The sequence below is a fragment of the Aulonocara sp. 'chitande type north' Nkhata Bay genome, linkage group LG3, assembly GCF_057382095.1.
Source record: "Aulonocara sp. 'chitande type north' Nkhata Bay isolate Kocher_YH1m ecotype deep benthic linkage group LG3, A_spYH_male_GT1.1, whole genome shotgun sequence".
In the NCBI taxonomy this organism is placed as follows: Eukaryota; Metazoa; Chordata; class Actinopteri; order Cichliformes; family Cichlidae; genus Aulonocara; species Aulonocara sp. 'chitande type north' Nkhata Bay.
In genome coordinates this window covers 40,149,744-40,171,316 of record NC_141346.1, presented here as the reverse complement: position 1 = coordinate 40,171,316, position 21,573 = coordinate 40,149,744, and the positions used below count along the sequence as shown (strand labels likewise).

The 21,573-nt window shown below is 43.2% G+C and overlaps 1 protein-coding gene across 4 annotated transcripts in view; it reads right to left on the bottom strand.

Moving 5' to 3' along the window:
• Positions 1 to 5,130: 5,130 nt before the first annotated feature.
• Positions 5,131 to 21,573, bottom strand: part of chd3 (chromodomain helicase DNA binding protein 3) — a 56,431-nt gene continuing 39,988 nt past the window's right edge. For 3 of the 4 annotated variants that reach the window (XM_086280952.1, XM_086280960.1, XM_086280966.1), the window contains 2 exons: positions 21,373 to 21,499; positions 14,769 to 16,208 (listed from right to left, as the gene is read on the bottom strand). In XM_086280952.1, coding sequence (XP_086137078.1) covers positions 15,940 to 16,208; positions 21,373 to 21,499 — 396 coding nt within the window. In that variant the 3' untranslated portion in view covers positions 14,769 to 15,939. Of the gene's footprint in view, positions 7,407 to 14,768; positions 16,209 to 21,372; positions 21,500 to 21,573 lie in introns of those variants that run through there. The other variant, XM_086280974.1, reaches the window with a different exon arrangement.

The window sequence follows — 21,573 nt, the reverse complement described above, 5'->3', positions numbered from 1 at the left end:
TCACTGGTCCAAGAGAAAGGAATCTTTAAAATCCAACTTTATTCGAGCACCCTGTGCAGGATGACAAAGTCTGGGCATCACATGCTTCCAAAAATCTGGAAAAGTTTAACTTAACAAAGAGGAAAACCATGATCCAGGCAGAAATGAGAAATATGGAGGAGTACCAGAGGAAGTTAAGAGCAGTCAAGCTTACCTCCCAGGGCTCAGGGGCAACGTGGGTCAATCAACCCCAAGAGGAAGGTGACTTGGTGTCATGGTCCAGGAGAGTGGCTGTGTTTTTCCACGTTTCCACTGAGTCCCACCTCTGGGCGGAGCCCTCATCCACACGCCTGTCATGCTCATCTGTCTGTGATCCAGGATAATCAGCCATCAGTATTTAAGACCAGCGCATTCAACTTTTCTTCACCAGTTCGTCTCATGATCTACGTTAGTATTAGGCCTCCTTTGCATCTTGTGATTTCTCTTGTTCATGCTAACTTATCCTGTTCTCCTTGTGTTTCTAGTAGCTTCTCGGATTCACCATACTCCTCATTCGCACTTCTTTTCACTCACCTGGACGCTGGTCATCTCTGGAAATGCTAACCACTCCCTCTCATCTGTCTGGACACTCACCTGCCCAGTATTGCTTTTTCCTAGTCACCCTCCACTTGCTAGCAAAAGACCCTTGTTCACGTTCCATGCCACACACGATTCCTGACCCTCGTTCGAGTTCCACGTGCCACCCACAATTCCTGTGTGTACTGTTTTCACTTGAGTTTAGTAAATAAAGTCCAGGTTGATCCCATTGCCCTTTTCTGAGTCTGCATTTGGGCTCTTTGACACTTGGGTTGACTTATGGAGGTTGGAGCCATCCAAATCTGCACAGCAGGGGCACGAGAGATGACCTAATGTGCAAGTTCTACAGGAACCCTGGCACATATTGTAACGTCGGGTTGCGTTTAGTGGTTGAGAGGAGGCGGCAAAACACTTAGCAGGGTAGCCAAAAGAATACACACTCACGCTGGCGTTGGGAATTCCACAGTGTGTTCTTTAATATACCTTCTCTTCATCAACCATATAAGCCCGGTTGAACGGCTGCAGCTTAACAAACATAGCGCACAGTGTTCGTACAACCCATAACGTTGCAAACAAAGGTGTCTGGAGAGGTAAAACATAAAATCCGTCCCTCCTCATGCACTAGCGTGTAAGCACATGTTCACACCATCACAGAGAGAGAGAGCAGAGCAGTGGCACAAACTGATGACACCATCAACCCTCGACTTGGGTGTCTTAAAGGGACACCACACCATAGTGGCTGTTACAATATCTTATTAGTGTACATGTCTGCTCTTAACCAAGGCAGATACAAGTGGTGCCATGACAAGGTACTGGCTGCACTCGCAAACGTCCTAGAGCAAGAGCCCATCCATACTTCTGTCCATCCAGCCATCTTCTTTTGTTTATCTGAAGTTGAGTCACAGTGGCAACAAGCTAGGCACAGAATTCCAGTCATCCTTTTCCTCAGCAGTGTTTTTGTAGTTCCTCCTGGGGGGGTCCAAAGACACCCAAAATTATATATATTGTGGATCTACCCCAGATGCCTGAAAAAAAATATAGGATGGTTGCGTATCCATGACTTTGCCTCTTTGGTCACTTACTCAAAGCTCATAACTGTAAATTGACCAGTAAAGTTTGACCTTCTGGCTTGGCTCTGAAACAATTTTTCAAAAATTCTTATGTTACTCCTTGTCTGCTTGATGGGACCAGCAGTTTTTACAGTTTGTTGCACCTCACCAATAAATAGTTAAATATGTCAGTCTTTTTGGTTATGGACACCTTGTCATATAAAGTAAGTGAGCTTGTTGCTGGCGTTACCTGTGAGTAGTTCAGCTCAGGATTAATTTTTATTAGAAGTTTGTATTTCACCAGTATGTCTCATTTTATTGTTTATTATTATTGTGTAGATGTGATATTGTATTGTGGCATACTTTCACTTTTGTTGCATATGTCATATTTATATTAATGGAAACAAATAACCAATTGTTAATAGCAGGAAAGCAGATATTAAATTATTTGGGCAATTAATAAATATATTAATACATTTTGGGCTTTCAAGATACTGATTACAAAGTAATGTACAGAAGAAAACTAAATACGTTAGACATCAGTACATCGACATCAAATGTAAAAAGATGGGTTCTGACTCGATTGACCACACTGATGAGCGTTAAAAACAAAAACATCTACAAGCCCAAGATATAAATGTAAAAATACACGAACAGTACAGAAGAGTATTCACCTGAGATGTAGAGCTATCTGCAGAGGGCTTCCCAGTGTGTACCTCATGGGAGCTGAAATCATCTCCAGACTCTCCTATTAGGGAGTACAAAGCTCCTATAACAGTGAACGCTCGTCTGTGAGCGGCAGCAGTCTGTTCTGAATAGCAGAGCAGGGTGACTCTTCACCTTTTAGTCATTGTGAATCACCAGTCATCTGCTCCTCAAGGTTGCTGTGCATGTGTGCGTGTGGGAGGCAGAGGGGCCTGCGAAGGGGAGACACTGAATCAGCGCGGCGTCCTCAGAGCTTCCAGACTCTTGCAGCATCCACCATCAGAGCAGAGCGACTAAGACAATTGGGTGTTAGGTGGTGTTCACACAAATTAAGTGATCGTGACTGTGGTATTTAAAAACTGAGAAGAAATAACATTTAAGAGCTTTAAAATGCAACTTGCGCACTTCACTGCCTTCCACATGAAACTTAATATAGCTAATGTTTGCACATTTAGATACTGACTCCTCTTTTATTTTTTCTACTCGATGAAAAAATAAGACTCAGTGATTTGTTTTCACTGATTCCATTCAAAATACTGCATCAACGAAAATATTGTGATGCTATTTCATATTTTAGTATCTCTCTTTCTCTAAAATGTACCAATGTAATAAAGCCAATTATTTTGACTAAAATAGTTTTGCTTGCTGTGTGAAAAGACTGAAGGTTTACAGCTCCGTGAGGCTGAATACGGTAGATAAATGGCTTACTGCACTATCAAGCTAGGTCCCTGTTGGAGTGGCATGGAGTTTGTAGTCTAGCAGAAAGAAGCCAACTTCATCATCTTAGACTGCAGACAGCAAAAGTCTTTTTTCTGCTTTTTAAAGTAAAGTGTGCGTGTTAGTCCCCATAGGGAAATAGTTCCTCTGCATTTAACCCATTCACCCAGTGGGCAGCCACCAGTGCAGTGCCCGGGGAGCAGTGTGTAGGGACGGTACCTTGCTCAGGGGTACCTCAGGGTAGCCGTTCAGTGGAGTCGAACCCCCGACCTTCTGATCATGGGGCCACCACTCTACCTACTGAGCTATCCCTGCCCTGAAATAATTTCTGTGAGATGGAAGCCACTCCAGTCAAAAGTAGCATTGCAGAAACTGGTACTGGTCCACATAATAGTACTCAAAGCTCACTGATGCCACAGGGCAGAACAAAGAGTACAATTATGAGACAACAATAGTCTGAGTTCGCCCATGAGAGCAGAGGACCACTGGAGAGGCTGAATTGTATTAAGAGGATCAAAATTCACTGATCTGAAACACAAGATGGGACAGGACAATTGCAACACCTTCACATTCTGTTGTAGATTTGTTGATGTGCTGTTGCACAACCAGTTTCTGCCAAGTTTTAGCTGTCAGTCAGATAGGCTTACATGTCCTCACATATACTTTGGTCTCCGGAGGAGTTCATGATTGACTTGGTGATTGCAAGGTGCCCAGGGACTGTGTCTGCAGAGAAAGGCCAGACTGTCACCTCTCTACCACCGTGCTGACAGTTGCTTTGTGCTGCTATGTTGTGTTTGATTTTCTCCAAGCACTGTGCATTAAGCCAAACATCTGCACTTTGTTCTTGTCTGCTCATTGTTCACAATGTCCCAGAAGTTTAGCCCCCCCCCAAAAAGATTGTTTTCAGAATAAAATGAAAATTTCAAGAAAGAGACATTGAGGTCATAGTTTGAAAACAGGTTGAAAACATGGTGCAGAAAGCTGCATCTGGTCAGAACGACCTCCCCCCCCCAACTTGAAAGAGTTGGCCGGATTTGTACAAACTGAAATATCCGGCAGTGTACAGATGCAAGGATGCTGATGGTTACACCCTTGTGCAATAAAGAGGATGATGAATCACAAGACACGATACGACAGACGATCATTTGTTTCACAAATTTATCTAAACAAAGCATTTTGTAGAGCGGGCCCCAACCCCTAAGCCACACACTGGTACTGGTCCGTGAGTCGTTTGGCGCCGGGCCGCGAGAGTTGAGGCTCGGGTGTGAAATTCATGTTTTTTATCGTGTTTTAGCATTATTTTTTAATCATTTTTATCTTTAACTCGGTTTCCCTGAGTCTTTTCCCGTATCTTTTTTTTTTTTTAGTACCGGTACAGGTTTTATTTTGTTGTATTTATCCGCAACACCTTAAAGGCCGGTTCGTGAAAATATTGTCGGACATAAACCGGTCTGTGGTGCGAAAAAGGTTGGGGACCGCTGTTGTAGAGGGTATAGGAGCCGTGGTAGTTGTTTGGCTTGAAACGACAACTGTAATCTCCACATTTTGGCTTTTTTCTCATTTGTTTTAGTTAACATGGAGCTAATACTCTGTCGTACTTCACAAACATAAGCTTCTTTTTTGAAGAGGCTCCTGAAAGTCCTTCAAACAAGCCATAACTGTTCAGTCTTTTCCTAATTGTGTTGTCTTGAATCTTAACATTTCGCATGCTAACTGAGGCCTGTAGAGTCTGAGATGGAGCTCCTGGGTTGTTTTTACAGTTTCTTTGAGCACTGCACTGTCTGAGATTAAGGTGAACTTACTGGGATGGTCACTCCTGTAAGACCGTGGCATTTATTTATTGATTTTTTTTGACACAGCTGAATGTTTCAGACCAGTAAACTGTGAAAACTTCAGCTTTTACATCACAACTATTCAACTGCATTTAATTATCAACACCTGGCTGCTATGTACTGGCTTAGTTCCTTCGTTTTTCACAGAACTCTAAATGCACGTGTTGTGTTTAATCATCCTTTCAATTCAATTCAGTTTTATTCATATCGAGCCAAATCACAACAACAGTTGCCTCAAAGCGCTTTTTACTCAATGAAGTCCACAGAGAGAATTTTTTTAATCATTTCATTCAGTTTTATTACAAACAAAACAAAAAAGGAAAGAAAGAAAGAAAGAAAAAACGAGGAGATGCGTCATCATTGAAATGTTTTCACTGCCATTCATCATTTAATCGGCACCAACTACATACACAGTGACACAAAATACCCAGAAATCAACACAACGTTTTGGAAAGAGGACAAAGTAAAACCAGAAAAAATGAACTAAGTGATTGATTTGATGTAACATTTTAGTTCAGGGGTTGTAAAACATTTGTAAAATGGACTCTGACTACTTCCTGGGAAGAGTTAAATGTATGGGATAAATGAACTCCTGTCTACCATGATTTTTTTGTTTGTTTGTTTTTTAGGCTTTTTAACGTAAAAGAGAGGATGTTGTAGGATTAACAGGTTGACATCAGGTTCTTAATTCATTTTAATGACTTTACATTTCTTTATTAAGGCTTTTTATTAAATGATGCGGTATATTAAGTGGAATTTTTCAGCATGACTGTATTTTTCCTAGAGTTAGATAGTATGCATTTTCATTTTGCTCATAGAAGCATTTAGGGTTACACATGTCCCGTTTTCTATACACGTACGTCATTTGCAAGCCCCAAATCTAAAATGGAAGCGAGGGGGGAGGAAAAAAAAAAGTTTTCATGTAATATATCTACTTCTGAAGTTAGCTCAACTTCTTCGTTTACAGTCTTTCGTAATCATCGGACGAACATGGCGAAGAGGTGCACCGTGTGTCGCACATACTGTGTTGTTTTTCATAGTTTCTTGTTACAAAAAATGTCTTTTGGTAGAAGCTCTTTCTCAAATAGCAACGGCGAGAACAACAGCAACATCGACAACAACAATACTCATAATCGCGAGAGTGAAAACACAAGAGAACACGAATGAGCTGTTTAAATATGTAAATTACTGTATATCACAGGATTTTGTAGAACGAAAAAAGAAACTTGGAAATGAAAAAAATACAGAAAAAAAGGGTTGATTGAAGGGGGCACGGGGAGGGAAGGAAAGGAGGGAGGAGTGCTGAGGGTGGTCGATAGGATTTAATAACACTGACTTGCTTATGAAAGGTTATAAACATTCATAGGAGGTTTCTGAAAAAACTTTTTCTGGAACAAACCCCCCAAATACCTCAAAGCTCTGTACATAAACTAGGAACGAGGGGAAGCGGGAAATACTTTGTGGTCAGACGAGTCCTGAATATATGCATCATACCTTTCTGCGTGTGTTTTATCGGAACATGTACCATCAAAACAAAGTGAAGGTTAAAAAAAACAAAACAAAAAATGAAAGAAGAAGAAGAAGCCGGAGCTGTGCTTGGAGCTGCTTGGACTGAGACATCGGAGATTCAGCCTTTCTCTGAGAGTTAGAAACAGTATTAAAACGACTGTAGGCACAGCTTGACGTATATATATATTTTTCTTCCTTTCTCACGAGACAGCATTATTGTGATTAGAGCATGCTTCAGGAGGGGGGTGGGGGGTGGGGGGCAGATGGAGTGCAATGGCAGAAATGAGTTTAGTTTCACATGCAGCTTCCTGTCGTGGGTTATAGGAGCAGAAGGGGAGGAGGAGGAGGAAGAAGAAGGTTACATGGTCTACTTGAGAAATCTAAAAAGGTTTCTAGGGTTGAGGTGGGTTTAGCGTTGTGTTTGCGTGCGTGTGTGTGTGTGTTTATGCTTGCATTTGTGTGAGGTTAGAAGCATCCCTAAAGGAGGAGGAGGAGGAGGCCGCTGCGAGGAGGCCGTTTATGAGGAGTATAATGGTTTGAGGCAGACAAGAAAAGGTCACAGGAAGTTTTTTGAGACAAGTTGGACTGCGTGTACTGTCGGTGTGTGTCCGTGGACAGTAAGTGCACATGTGCGTGAGTGCTAATGTCCTCTGCATGTGTGTGTCTGTGTGTGACTTGAGCTTTTTAGGGAGTACCAGCCAGCAGAGTAACATTTTCGAGGACTTCTGCGTGTATGCGTGCGTATGTGTCAAAGAAAGGAACTACAATCACTAGCGGGTCAACAAGTTCACCCTCAGTCAGTCAATTACTTTGTGATGTGGAGCTCAGCGACGCTGGTTTCACCGCCAGAACTTTCTAGGAGAGAAATCAAAGGTGTCTTTGCAGCAGACGGATTTCAGTGTGTGAGTGTGAGCGTGTATGCGTGTCTGTGTGGTTTAGTCGTCGATACAGATGACCTCTCCGCTGCGCTGCTCCCGCCGGTTGACTAGCAGCTCTGCTTCCCGCTCCTTCTTTACAGACATGGGAGGCCCGTTCAGCACTGCCGGATGGTGACGGTGGGGGGAGAAAGAGACACGAGTTCAGTTTAAGCAATTCGGCATGAAAAGTCTTTTCTGTGACGGATACATCTGACTTGAAGCCTTGTGCTCGTTCCTAACTCAATGCAGAAAAAGAAAAGCAGATTCTTGTGTTATTGAAAGTGTCGACAGGTTTTACCTTCAATAAATCACTGTGATTTGGGTTAAAAGTGCATTCTGGATGCGGGGCTGTTGGAGAAAGAGAGCGATATGTCTTTTCGACACAAAAACAGTAAGAGGGCACTGCTCTTCCAAATCATTAAGAGGGGAGTTGTGGTGGGTGCCTCCGAGCCAAGGGAGAAGCTTCCACATTATAAACGAAGCGTGCAACGGCGACACCAAAGTGCCAAAAACTGCAGTTCCTGGACTTTCTACGGACAAACTCAACACCATTATAAAGGATGTTTTGGGACTGGCACAGTGCAATGCAATCCACAGTTTTGCTCTCTATGGATGGTTCCCTCTTTATGCCAACTGTGAAGTTGGTTTAGGTTTTTATAACTCGTACAAGGCTTTTTAAGGTAAGCTAAAGACCCTGCAATAATACAGGGAAAACCCCCAGGTAGGTGCTTTCTATCCGGTTGTTCAGTGATGACACGACGAATCCTACTTCCAGGCCTAAAGTAGTCTGCGTTTAATATGGCTTTTGTGTTGTTAACATGTTTAATGTTATGTATTTTCTTCTATTTAATCTCAAAAAGCTCCTAAAACAGTCAGTGATCCCTGTTGACCTCACTCGGCTTTTATTACCGCTAATCATTTATTTAAGCTCAGTTTTTAAAAACTTAGGATGTAACTACAGCCCAGCCCATGCAGCAGTATATGAATGACTAACCTCGTATTGTGGATGGATTATCTCAGTTGTTCTCCTGGCTGAAGTTTGGTCCTTTTACAGCATCCTGCCATGCGATTACATTTGTTCCTGACCACCGAGAACACTCACGTTAACTTTTATTGAGTGGAAAAAAAGTTAGCTTGTTTATATTATGCTAACATAGCTGTGTCGCTAGCGGTCACGTAGCACATCATTATATAGCAGCTAGCCCAACTTCAGTAACCATACAAACATCACTGCTGTTTAGTTTTCTGTCTTCATTTATGCTGGAAGTGATAACAGAGCTGTACGTTTTAATTTGTTTCCAAAACCCCGCAGTCAGGACATGCTATATTGTATTTAGATAGAAGCTAGCGAGCTAACTCCCTGCTAACTTCTAACTCCGTTAAATGTTATAAATTCCGTTTTCATGGATGCCTGGATGTTAAACTCAAATGTTACACCTGGTAGAGCAGAACGCTGATCATTTTATTAAAGATGAAAGACTTCAGACAGTTTTTCAACTCTCAGTAATGCCATAGTGATCGTTTGATATATGGACCTGCAGCGGAGTTTAGGCCCAGACACGGCTAGTGACGTCAGACTGAACAATCGGATAGTTCTCTGGTTGAAAATATCTTGTTGATGTCAGAGTTCAGAGGAGAATGGCCAGACTGCTTTGAGCTGATAGGAAGGCAACCTAACTCAAATGACCACTTGATACAACGAAGGTACAGAGAAGGACAAATCTAATGCAACTCCTCTCTACTAAGAACAGGAAACTGAGTCTCAATTTCTGCTGCAACATTGAATCAGCCTTGAATCAGTGGTCCAGATCGGTCCCCTAGTACCAACTGAGCATCATTTAAACACCAAAATCTGGACCAAAATCTCTAACGGATGTTTCCAGCACCGTGTTGAAACTGTGCCACAAATAATTAAAGCAGCTCTGAAGGCTAAAGGGGATCCAGCCCATTAGGTAAGCTGTACCTAATGATGTGTGGTGAGTGTGTATAAGTCAATGTTTTGCAACATGGTGCAATTCAAAATCTTACAAACAGCAATTTTCATTCTATTGCGGGGCGATCGTGGCTCAAGAGTTGGGAGTTCGCCTTGTAATTGGAAGGTTGCCGGTTCGAGCCCCGGCTTGGACAGTCTCGGTCGTTGTGTCCTTGGGCAAGACACTTCACCCGTTGCCTACTGGTGGTGGTCAGAGGGCCCGGTGGCGCCAGTGTCCGGCAGCCTCGCCTCTGTCAGTGCACCCCAGGGTGGCTGTTGCTATAATGTAGCTTGCCATCACCAGTGTGTGAATGCGTGTGTGAATGGGTGGATGACTGGATATGTAAAGCGCTTTGGGGTCCTTAGGGACTAGTAAAGCGCTATATAAATACAGGCCATTTTTTACCATTTCTATTTTTTGGCGAATAAGTCCCACCCAAGTGTGATTTTTAATACTTTTAATGAGAAAACTTGCATAATACAGTACATCAATATATCATTTTACATATCCAGTATCAAGTTTGTTTACAATATTGACCAAACCTCAGAATGCATAACTATTAACCTGGACAGAGTGAGGCCAGCAATGAGTAAACACACACTTTATCCACAAGCACGCACACGGTCACACAAGGACACAGATGCACACACGCACAAGCACACATAAAAATTAAGTTCTTTGCACAGCTGGCCAGCAAAAGGATCTGTGCTTCCCACATTTGCGCACCATCATGAATCTGCTCAGGGAGTACAACGGGGAGTTTAGCGCTCCTTTCGAAACAAGGCCAAGAATGGACCAAAAGAGGTCTGACTTGCGCCACAGGGAAAGAAGTGCCATAACACCCCTGTGCAGATCAAAGATGTCATACGAAGTGTATTGAAGTGAAGACGTTTGGTGGGGGTGGAGGGGTGTTGAAGCCGTGTGCGTCTGTCTGAAACCAGAGGGGGGGACCGCTTATGGGGAAACGTATGGCATTTCGCCAGTGGAGGCCAACAGAGGAGATCAAGAGAATGAGCCAGTAGAGAGTTAGTGTGTGGGACAAGCAAAATCTGATAAGAACCAAAACAAATCGAGGTAAAGACTGGGTGAAAGAGCAGGAGAAATGAGGAGTTGCATAAAAAAAAGAAAAGCTGCAGAAGACAGAAGACTGTTCAAATAATGAGAAAACACTCTCTCTTTAATGTTCTTACAGCAAATCACAGTACGCCTTAAAAATCTTCAATTCATAATCTTTAATGAAGGAGTCATCAAATCAGAACAACAACTCTGGTTATTGTGTTTTTTAGAAATCGGTACTTAATGAGTGCACCTCGTGGCAGAGTTGCGCCATGTTTGGACACCAGGGACTCACAGGAATGGACCAATGCTTGTTGTTTCTGATTTTATCTCAGTGAGAACAGCCTCACTGCTGGCTGTTTACTCTTCGCTTCCTGCTGGCGCTCTTTCACTTTAAAAGCACTGCCATGGCAAAAAAGCAGGGAAATCTTTACTATTAATTAGTCACATAAACCCAAAACACGTGGATGTCCCAAAGTCCTTTTTTTGTTGTTGCTGTTTTTGATTTTGAGCTTTGCTGGTAAATGCTGAATGCTGCGCCTGGTCGCACTGGTGGAATTTGTCAGATTTTATAAGTGTGAAAACAATCACCGTGAGATAATGCTGCCAAAAAAAGCCAAAGGAAAGTCATTAAATATAACCATTAAAGGTAATTAAATGCTCGACATCTGAATCTTTAATTTGAAAAAAGGTCTACCCAACAACAACATTTCAGGTTTCACCTGCTGAAAAATGGGACTCAGTTCTAAAGATTAAGGACTCTGAACCCTCACAAACCCACAGCACCTCTTCAGCAGGGCCCAAAAAAGGCATTCAAGGTAAAGAAGGAGTGGAGATAAAACAGGAGGAGAAATTCAATGAAGCACTTGTACTATACCAGATAAAGATTCCCTCAGCGATGTCTGCAACAGTGTACATGTCTTTCTGCTGCCAAAGTAACTCTGCAATACTTCAGCTCTATCTACTCAAGCTCCTCCCCTTCCCAGCCCCCCCAGCGTTGTGTGCAAGCTCTCAGAAAAGCCATCTTCTCCTCAGCCTGAAACTCTGGACTGAGCTGGATGGTGCATCTGAAATCTAAAAGGCAGTAAAAATGATTCCTGGCCAACATGTCAGTCTGTGTCTCTCCCTTGTAGGTCCTGCCTACTCTTTGATAGAAGTGAATGCTGCCAGGTTGGCAAGAAAAGCAGCATTTTTTTCCCCTCGCTGAAAAGCTTTGCGTGAGTGCATCAATACAAAAACCTCTCACCAAGAACAACCCTGTGTCTCTAAACTGTCAACTTTTCAGGAAGTAAAAAAAGAAGAAAAACAAAACAAAACACAAAAACGCAGGCTTGTTTTTTAGAAATCTATAGAGCCCAACTGAGAGAGAGAAAGAGAGGAAAAGTAAGACGTGCATGTAGCAGGAGGTTCACATACAACTGGGAACGAAGAATATGCTTCTGGAGGTACAAATCGTAAAATCGAGCTCTGAAACTGTGAGTGGTTTTATTTATAGGCTAGAGAAAGGACATCCCCACTCCAGAAAATTGTCAGGAAATAAAGATTATCCCCCAAAAAACATATTGGTAAATTATTCTTTACGTATCCTTCGTGACCCTGAATCTTTTTCTATTCTCAGTCTTACTAATACCTGAAGCCTCACAAATAATTTCTAAACCTCCCTCAGGTGGCTGTGACAAGGAGGTAGAGCAGATCATCTACTAATGGGAAAGCTGTTGGTTCGATTCCTCGGGCAAAATACTGAACCTCAAGTTGCTCCTGATGTAGTCATCAGAATGTAAATATGTCGGCTACAAAGCGCTTAGATGTACAAAAAAGAGGTTGTGTGAATACAAGTAGAGCAGAAAAGTGCTATATAAGAATCAGTCCATTCAAATGAATGTGACTGCCATGTTATCTGACTACTAATACAGACAGCAGCCTAATGTCTCCAAACACATATTTGTGTTAAGATGTAGACTCTTTCCAAGGTAGAAGATATTTGATACTGGAAGCTTTCTGGCCTTCATTTGTAGTTTGCTTGTCCAGAGTTTAATGATTAACCACACGTGAGCAGGCTTCAGCTGCTCACGGGCGCAATCTGTGTTAAGATATCATCAGCCGATATTAGCTAATTGACAATCGAACGATATCGACATTTATAACGGCTGATAAATTTTAAAAAAGAAATGGAAGAACCATCATTAGCCATCACTGACGTTGCATAGTTTTCCCACCAGAGGGCCTTCTGCAACATCCCTTTTGGCAATCCGGTCGTTAAGTGATGACGTGACGAATCCTACTTCCGGGCCTAAAGTAGTCTGCGTTTAATATGGCTTTTGTGTTGTTAACATGTTTAATGTTATGTATTTTCTTCTATTTGATCTCAAAAAGCTCCTAAAACAGTCAGTGATCCCTGTTGACCTCACTCGGCTTTTATTACCGCTAATCATTTATTTAAGCTCAGTTTTTAAAACCTTAGGATGTAACTACAGCCCAGCCCATGCAGCAGTATATGAATGACTAACCTCGTATTGTGGATGGATTATCTCAGTTGTTGTCCTGGCTGAAGTTTGGTCCTTTTACAGCATCCTGCCATGCAATTACATTTGTTCCTGACCACCGAGAACACTCACGTTAACTTTTATCGAGTGGGAAAAAAAGTTAGCTTGTTTATATTATCCTAACATAGCTGTGTCGCTAGCGGTCACGTAGCACATCATTATATAGCAGCTAGCCAAACTTCAGTAACCCTACAAACGTCACTGCTGTTTAGTTTTCTGTCTTCATTTATGTTGGAAGTGATAACAGAGCTGTACGTTTTAATTTGTTTCCAAAAACCCGCAGTCAGGACATGCTATATTGTATTTAGATAGAAGCTAGCGAGCTAACTTCCTGCTAACTTCTAACTCCGTTAAATGTCATAAATTCCATTTTCATGGATGCCTGGATGTTAAACTCAATTGTTACACCTGGTAGAGCAGAACGCTGATCGTTTTATTAAAGATGAAAGACTTTAGACAGTTTTTCAACTCTCAGTAATGCCATAGTGATCGTTTGCTATATGGACCTGCAGCGGAGTTTAGGCCCAGACACGGCTAGTGATGTCAGACTTAACGACCGGATAGGTTTTCAGAACGCTACAAACAACAACCAGCGGATCTGAGCAGACTTCGGGCAGAGCGTAAATGAATAACTAGTGCGAGTGAAACCTGTTCATGTTTCGTGTGTCTGAAAATAAATAAATAAATCAGCCGATATATCGGATTTTTACATCACAGACATTAGTATCGGTGTTGATCCTATATATCAGTCAGGCACCTGGAGGAACATGTTTCCTAAAATGCAGTCTCATAAAAATCAGCTCATGACTAACAATAGCTTAGCTGTTTTATTAGCTTTAAAATGCATCCACTCCTGTAAACATGAAGTCTTGAGCTACAAAGTTGTGAAATTATGGAAAATGTCCCTCAGTGGTGAAGACACTGTAAGTGCACTATTCTGTCATTTTAGCTCTGTTCCACCACGATCACTCGCTGCTCCCGGGGATGGGCAGGATGCATATATTGTATTTATTTTCTCTGAAAACAGCTGCCTGCAGCTGGAAACAGTCTTGAGAGCAGTCACTGAACCAAAACAGAGCTAAACCGAAAGGTGCTAAAATACTCCCGACTGCTGAGCCGGACGATATGTGTGCACTTCACACGTACAACATATTAATGCCATCTTTTCTTTAGATAGAAAATACCAACGAGAGCTTCAAGTCATAGTTTTGCTTATTTTAGACTGAATTGCAATCAGGATAACAGACTTTAAGGTATATACTGACTGATCTAAGATGTTTAGCTTATTTTCTAAGAGCAGAAAAACATATTTGAACAAAATACTTTAATATTTCTAGTAAGCTATCCAAAGTCGTACTGACATCAAACAGGCATGTCAAACAGTTGGCACAAATCACACACATTCACACTCATTTCTTAACCTACAGACATGCACGACATTCTCATTGCAGGCCGCACTGCTACCACACTTCTCCGGTCATTAAGTCCTTTAAACTCAAAGGGAAATACCATTCAGTTTTAGCTGAAAGCAATCCAAATTCATTGCTTTTTCCCTTTAGATACGAGGCAGAATGGTTCATCTCTAGGACGCCACACAGCGCGCACACCAAGCTGGAAAAACGATGACACGGTCCAGAATGTTTTATTTTCTCGGGGTTCAGGGGACATTTTCCAGCGTGGAATCCATCACGCTGTCACAGCGAGGAAACTCAAAGAACAAAAAAAGAAAAAAACGCCTTCAAAGAGAGTCTCCCTTTTTTCTTCGATGACAGATTACAGTCTTCATCTTTTGGGAAGAGCCGCTCATAAATTATGATCTTTTGTATTTTTCAGTGATTAGGCTTAAAAACAGGAAATGTAAGTACTTCATTAGAGTGATATTCCCCTTCAAGTGACCCCCCCACTCCCCCCCAAAGAAAACGGGTGCAACAGTAAGTATGCTTTCTAATACAGTACATGTCTTTGCTGTCCATCAGTTTGGGTTAGAGCTGCCAACCGCTGGACAAAGGCATCGTCTCAGTTTTTACATCTATGCTTCTTGTTTGGACTCAGGAATGCGAGAGAGGGCAAGAGAGTCCATGGGAAGTCGTGTTTTATACTTAGAAAACTTTTTTCTTCTTCTTTTTTTAAACTTTCGCCCCTCGATTTTGTTGTTTTTTCTTTGCAAGATAATCTCGGTCCACTTTATCTCGCTCGCTCTATTTTGAGTTTGGGTTTCATCTGCCTATACTCAGCAGATAAATTCACTTGTTTGCAGGTTTTACAGGTTGTGTGTGAGTTCCAGAGCTTGTAATATATATGCATATCTGAGCGTGTTCGACTGAGAAAGAGAGACGGAGGAGTTGAAGACTGCGGAGGAATGAGGGAGTACGGGGTCAGATCGAGGGGACAGCCTTGTTCAGCCAGCCGGCGAATGAAAAATTGATCCGGAGGGAAATCTTTTTCTTGTCTCAGAGGGAGAAATAGAAGAGCTAAAGAAGTCTGTATAGGGAGGAATTAAACGAAAAAAAGATCCTCTTTTGTTGCATTGTTTTTTCTTTTTATTCGGCGTCTAATTTAGAGTTTTTGAAATCCTGTGATTGCATTAAGCAGCTTTCCCAATCCCACCCCCATTCTTTTTGGCCAAGGCCTTCAAAGTAAGGTTCGTTTGTTCCAGATAAGTACTCTCTCTTTTTGTCTCTGCCCCCACCACCCCCCGGGCATCATTAGTGCTTGATCTCAAGGCCAGATTTTCACCTCTCCCTTGTTATTTTGGACTCACTCCTTATGCAGTTGATTGCTTGTTTTCTTTAGTGGATCAAAGTGCCGCCGCTACTTTTCTTTTCACATTTCATGTCCGCTTGTTTTGTGTTTTTTTCCTTTCTGCCTCCCATCCTTATTCAATCCATCCAGCGATCTTTTCTTCTCCCTTTATATCCCTCACATTCCAGCTGTGTCAAAGTGCTCTATCCTTGGATCCTTTTTGGAAACGCTCTCATGCATTCGGCTTCTCGTCTCATTTTTGTTACATTCCACGATTGTTTTTCCATCCAAACGTCGCCCTGTTTTTATTGTTTTAGTGTTCACCTCCCCGCTTTTGCCCCTCAGGGTTTCTTTGGTCGCCCGTTGCGCGGCAGGTTCTCCACTGTGTTGCTGAGGCGGTACTTGACGATGATGCTGTGCACCGTGGATTTAGGCATCCTCAGCTCCTGCCCGATGGCCCCCTCTGACTTTCCGTCCTTCCAAAGGTCCACCACACGCTGCCGCTGCACCACATCGTGCTCCTTGGTCTTCTGGCAAACGCTGGCAGCGGTTGGCCCTCCGGTGGCTCCACCAGCAGCTCCCCCGGTGGCCCCAGCAGCGGCGGCGGCTTCTGTGGGGGCAGACAAGCGGCAGACTGTAGTGGAGGCTTGGAGAGGGGAGAAGGATAATGTGACACTTAACTGGTCCCTGTAGGGATTTGCTCTTTTAGTTTGCCTCCCTCCTCTCTGTGGGGGGGGAGGTCGGAGGTCAGGGGAGAGCTACCGAAGCTGGAGTGGTGGAGGGGTGGGGGGAGCTGAGGTTCAGTGTCCTGCTCAAGGACACTTTAGCAGGATGGGTACTTGCAGACACGCGTGCTCCACTCCATCTGTTTAATGTTTACGCCTCTAAAGGATGAAGTCTGGTCTAATGTGTGGGACTCCTTCTAGCACAGATGTGTAGCGTCCTGATGGCAGAAACAGGCTCTCCAGAATGCAACTCGAGTTATTGTGCAAATGCTGACAGACTGCCACGTGTGAGACATCACCAAACAATCCTTCGTCAGAGCATTGTTACGTTTTGTTGCGCGGTTCACAGAGTGCAGCTAAAGTAGTAGATGTGCACTTAAAGTGCCACAGCCCGAGTATTTTTGGACATGTTTTGTGTACTCAAGTGTGGGAGCTTCTCTTGGGGAAGTGCGCTGTTAATGGAGGGGGGGGGTCGCAGAATCAGAGAATTGTTATTTTAACTCCGTCCATTTCTCCAGCTCACTTTTTTTCCCTCCCCCCCTCCCCCTTTCGGGCTCAATCTAAAAAGGTCACGACGCAGCGCAACCCCAATCAAGACCGTAAATGTGGTCTCATTTGCTGCATGCTTGTGCCCCGCTGCGGTGCTCGAGACTGCAGCCCCCAGGCCCACGCTCAGCTTCAGCTGCAGTCTCGCCACGAAAAGGCCCCCGGTGAGCAAAAAAAAACCCCCACGAAGCAACACAGCACGCGTGTGACTATTTCTGAAGCAGCCGGTGCTCGGCCCAGCCCTCTGCCAGTTCACAAGTCACAACACGAGGTTTAAACAACCAAACTCGTGCGGCTTTGGTCCCTCTCAAAATACCTTGGTAGAAAGTCCGAATGTTTTCTTGGCACGGGCCGAACCCAGACAGCCTGAGCATAATGACATTTTCAGAGATAGGCCCTGGCTCTCGAAAAAGCAATGCTTTTGACAGATGTCTCAGTCTGCAATTACAAAAAAAAAAAAAAAAAATCAAGATACACCGAGCGAGAGGGACAGGAGAAGCACTTGGAGAGAGAGAGAGAGAAAGCTGGCTATTGTGGTTTTTAGAGCTAAAGCTATTGGGGAATATCAGGTTTTACCAGTTATCTCTGCCACATCGCCGCTATCTAAACATCTCCAAACACGAATGCACATGCAGAGTAGAGAGCGCGTCTGGAGAGCACATGCTGTTACCAAACTAATTACGAGAAAATACATTCTGGAAAAACTGCCAGCGAGCCCTGACAGACTGCAGACGAGGAGAGCTGGACAAGAAGTCAAAATAAAATAGATTTTTCTTTTTCTCTGCTTTTTTAACTCTTAAGCCCTTAACTCAATAAGTAATTAGAGCCACGGCAGGACCCAAGAAGAGAAAATAAACAGGCTCCTTGGGGCAGGTTTGATAGCGCTCCGGCTGTGCTTTATCGTTGCACAATGTGTCATTAGATCCCATAAGTGCTGAGCTGAGTATTGAGGTTTCGAGGCCGGACATGTTAAGAGATGAGAACGCCTTAATATAGCAGCGCAGCACGCTCGTGTTTGATTTGGGTAATGTCTATTTCAGGTGTCTATCTGGCAGCCACATCAGAAAGCTCTGCTGCAGATGGTTTTTTCCGATACGGACTCCTTTCTGGATTTTTAAGGTTTCACAACTAAACCTGCTTAGGGGTGAGGGGGGAGATAAAGTGACTGTTCAGAGTGCCTAAAAGGGCGCTGCTTTAGAAGCCATCAGGTAGCTCTTTCAGTCACACGACACGGCATTAAAATGAAACCCAAGACTCGAGCAATGATCCGAAATCTACGCGTAATGCAAAGACATCCTGAAATACCCGATTCCCCAGGCACGCTCATTTCAGCGAGGCCTCTGCAATATTTTTCCATTTTCTTTTGCCTAATCTTTTTCCACAACAACATAACCATATATAGCTGGAATTCCTTAAATGACATCTTTAAAAATAGGAGCAGCACTTTGGACCGGTTTTGTCCATCAACGGCGCACGTTGCCAAGTAATCAAGTTCTGATCTCTGCGGCCAGATCTGGGCTTCTCCGTCGGGGTGTCTCGGAGGCTGGAGTTGGCGCGCACCCTTTCAAATATGAAACTATAAAAAGTGTGACCGGTGGGATTTGTCTGCTTCTGTTTTCTCACAGGTTTCTTTTGCCAGAGCAGATGGTATAAAAACAAGGAGGACATTAAACAGTGAAAATGAATGGCTCAGTCACGCTAGAGAAAAAAATATGACAGCAACCTCCTTGAGCCTAGGAAAAGTCAGCGGTTGCCCGGTGATTGGATTTTATTTTTTTTTTCACATCTGGAAACTCGTTAGAAGTAGAAGCAACTACCAACAGACTAACCTCAGGGCAACAACTTTCAGTTTGAAGTCGATTGCACAGGATGCCTGGTTGGAGGCAACCTGTCTCCAAACAATTGCAGCCTGACTCAAACAGATTGGAGGTTAGCCAGCAAGACATCAACCTGAGTCAGTCTGCACTGATAAGCTCAACTCGTGTGCAATGCATCTCTTTGCAATAGGGGACTTGACTCAACGCATCTGCATAGTACTTATATTCCTATATAAAAGAAAGCCTTTCTGAGCACCTGTGATATTTTACAGTTAAACTGCTGTTCTGCAGTAACTATGTCACTATCTGTGGAGAAATGTCTGAATTTCTCTTTGGATGTCAGTAGTTAATGTGAATTTCTGAGTATGCAGACTGCAACAGATTTGCAATGTTCACTGTTTCCACCGTTAATGATCATATTATCACAAACAGGTTGAATGTAACTGTCAACTTAATCCAATTTAATCACAAACCAATGCAAACTGATTTGGTTTTCTTTCTGTTTTATTGCTGCCCGACTCACTAAAGTTTCTCTGAGGATAGCAACTGACTGCAAGTAGCAAAAGCCCAGGTTCCCATCTTTGAAGCAGCTATTTGAAAGGCAACAAGACTGAAAGCAATTACAACCATTCATTCCTCAGTGTGACTGTAGCGTAAGGATTAAACCCAGTTAGTGATGCAGTTTAGCAAAAATAAGAACGCTAAAAACTGTTGCAGCAGATTCTGAGATTTAGCCACTAGTAATCAGTAGCATGGGTGAAGCACTTCCCATAATGCAACACAGTACCATCTTTTCATTATACCCTTCATGCCTGGTTAATTACTATAGCTTTCAAGAACTCTTGAAAGCACTTTCTCTTTGCTTTCTATTTTGAAGCGAGCTGAGACTAAAAGATAGTTGTCTGTCACGCTGATCGCTGTGTCAGATTACACAGAGGCATAAAATCCTGCCACTTTATGACTGACAGACATGACAGACTGCACCCGCTGAGTCACGCTTGTCATCCATCAAAACATGTGTGTAAAGAGGTGCTAGCTTGTAATTTCCAGGATAGCAAGGAAAGGAAAAGGAACAGAAGATGGCAGCTGAAGCAGTCATTATAATATTGAGTTCTGACCACACAGGCAACATAATTCCTCTTTTGCATTGTCATGATTACAGCTGTACAGAGCTCAGCGGTAGAAAAAAAGATCTCGACAGCTGGAAAAAGCAATCTGAACCGAAGGGAACCGTCGTGGATGACACCAACACATTTTTAACATGCTAGAGCGACACTACAGGAGGCTGTCAGGCATGGAGCCTCGGTTTTAGTCCGTAGGCGAACAGACGGCCCACATCGTCTGGATCGGCCCACGATCGCAGCGTTATCATGTAGTCTGAACCTGGCATTAAATCAGCTCCCCTCAGGCCAAGAGCAGCTGGTGTATAAAAGTGCACTAAAGTTTTCAGTGAATGTTTGGCATGACTGAGTAACTAGACGCCGTAAAGTGTGTGCGCTCAATACAGCTCGTTGGCACGTTTTTACAAATCTGTAGATTTTGCAAACGGTGCCTGCTCCGAGCCTGAAAACAAAAGCAGAACTTTGGCCACATCGTGAACAGAATTTAGAATTTGAAACCAAGGTGGAGTCTTGAGAAATATCAGCGTGCGACTGCTGATAACAAGAAAATTATGAGTAAGTAAGGTAAAAAACACAAAAGGAGCCACCAGAGCGAACAGATCTGTTTACAAATGACACTGGTTAACAGATTTGTTTTGAGTTCTGCTTCATGAGACGTGGAAAAAACTGCACGGTGGTTGTTTTTCTTGGCTTTTAAAAGATGACTGTCTGTGATTGTAAGGCAGCATTTGCAGTCATTCATTCAGACAATGACTCGGAGCAGCTCGGAGCAGCAGGAAGAGATTTGACTGAAAATGATAAACTGAGAGAAGCTCAACAGCAATGAGTTACCTGCGACCATAAACTCTGAGCTCATTTTAAACCTGTGCGAAGTGTGAATTTGCACAACCCCGACCACAATGATCCCTTTGACATCACCAGAGTAATTTTCTCAGACTGGATCCAGACCCAGAAATAAAAAAATTTAAAAACAGCACCACGGCTTCCCACAGGTTGATGAGAGCTCCTCCCGATGAGCAGACTGAATTTTTATGTGGAAAAATCGATGGGAAATTACTAAGACAAACTGAATGTTGCGCCTGAGCCAGCAAAACCATCTCCACCGCTGTCAATTATCAGCACGTTAACGAAAAACAAAAACAAACATGACTACGGCCACTTCAGATACAGATTTAATGCACAAAATGACTCTAAAGAACCCTTAAACTGACGCTGCGGCGCTGCTTTGTCCTTAAACATCCTTAAATCACGTGCTGTGATAAGAATCAGTTCCTGAGCCAGAGGCAGAACACCTCCGCAGAGAAGCATAAATCTGAGTAAAAGTCATCAGCTTGCCAAGTGTCAGACAGATCAAACAAGCTTCTTCTTCTGTGCTATAATTACTGAAGCCCTAATGCCTCGAGATGTTCGATTATCACTCAGTAACTCACCTGTTTGTCTCTCATACGTCCACAAACTGCATTTTCTGCTGACAAAGCTTTTTTTTTTCTTTCTTACTGTCATATTAAGTACACACTTTGGTGCTTTACAGCTGCTACAGTGTCAGCGGCGCCTCAAACACTGACCTGATATGAATGATCCGGGTGGCATCTGACTGTAATTGGCCCCTCCCATGTGTAGGGCGCTCGGGGGCGCGGGTGTGAAGGGGGCTCCGTAGTTCTGAGGGGTTGCGTAGGGTCCTGGAGGTATGGGCTGTGGAGAGAGACCGTGGGAAAGACAAAAAAAAAGGTTTTCTTTAGAAATTCTGCACGTGGTGATTTTAGGAA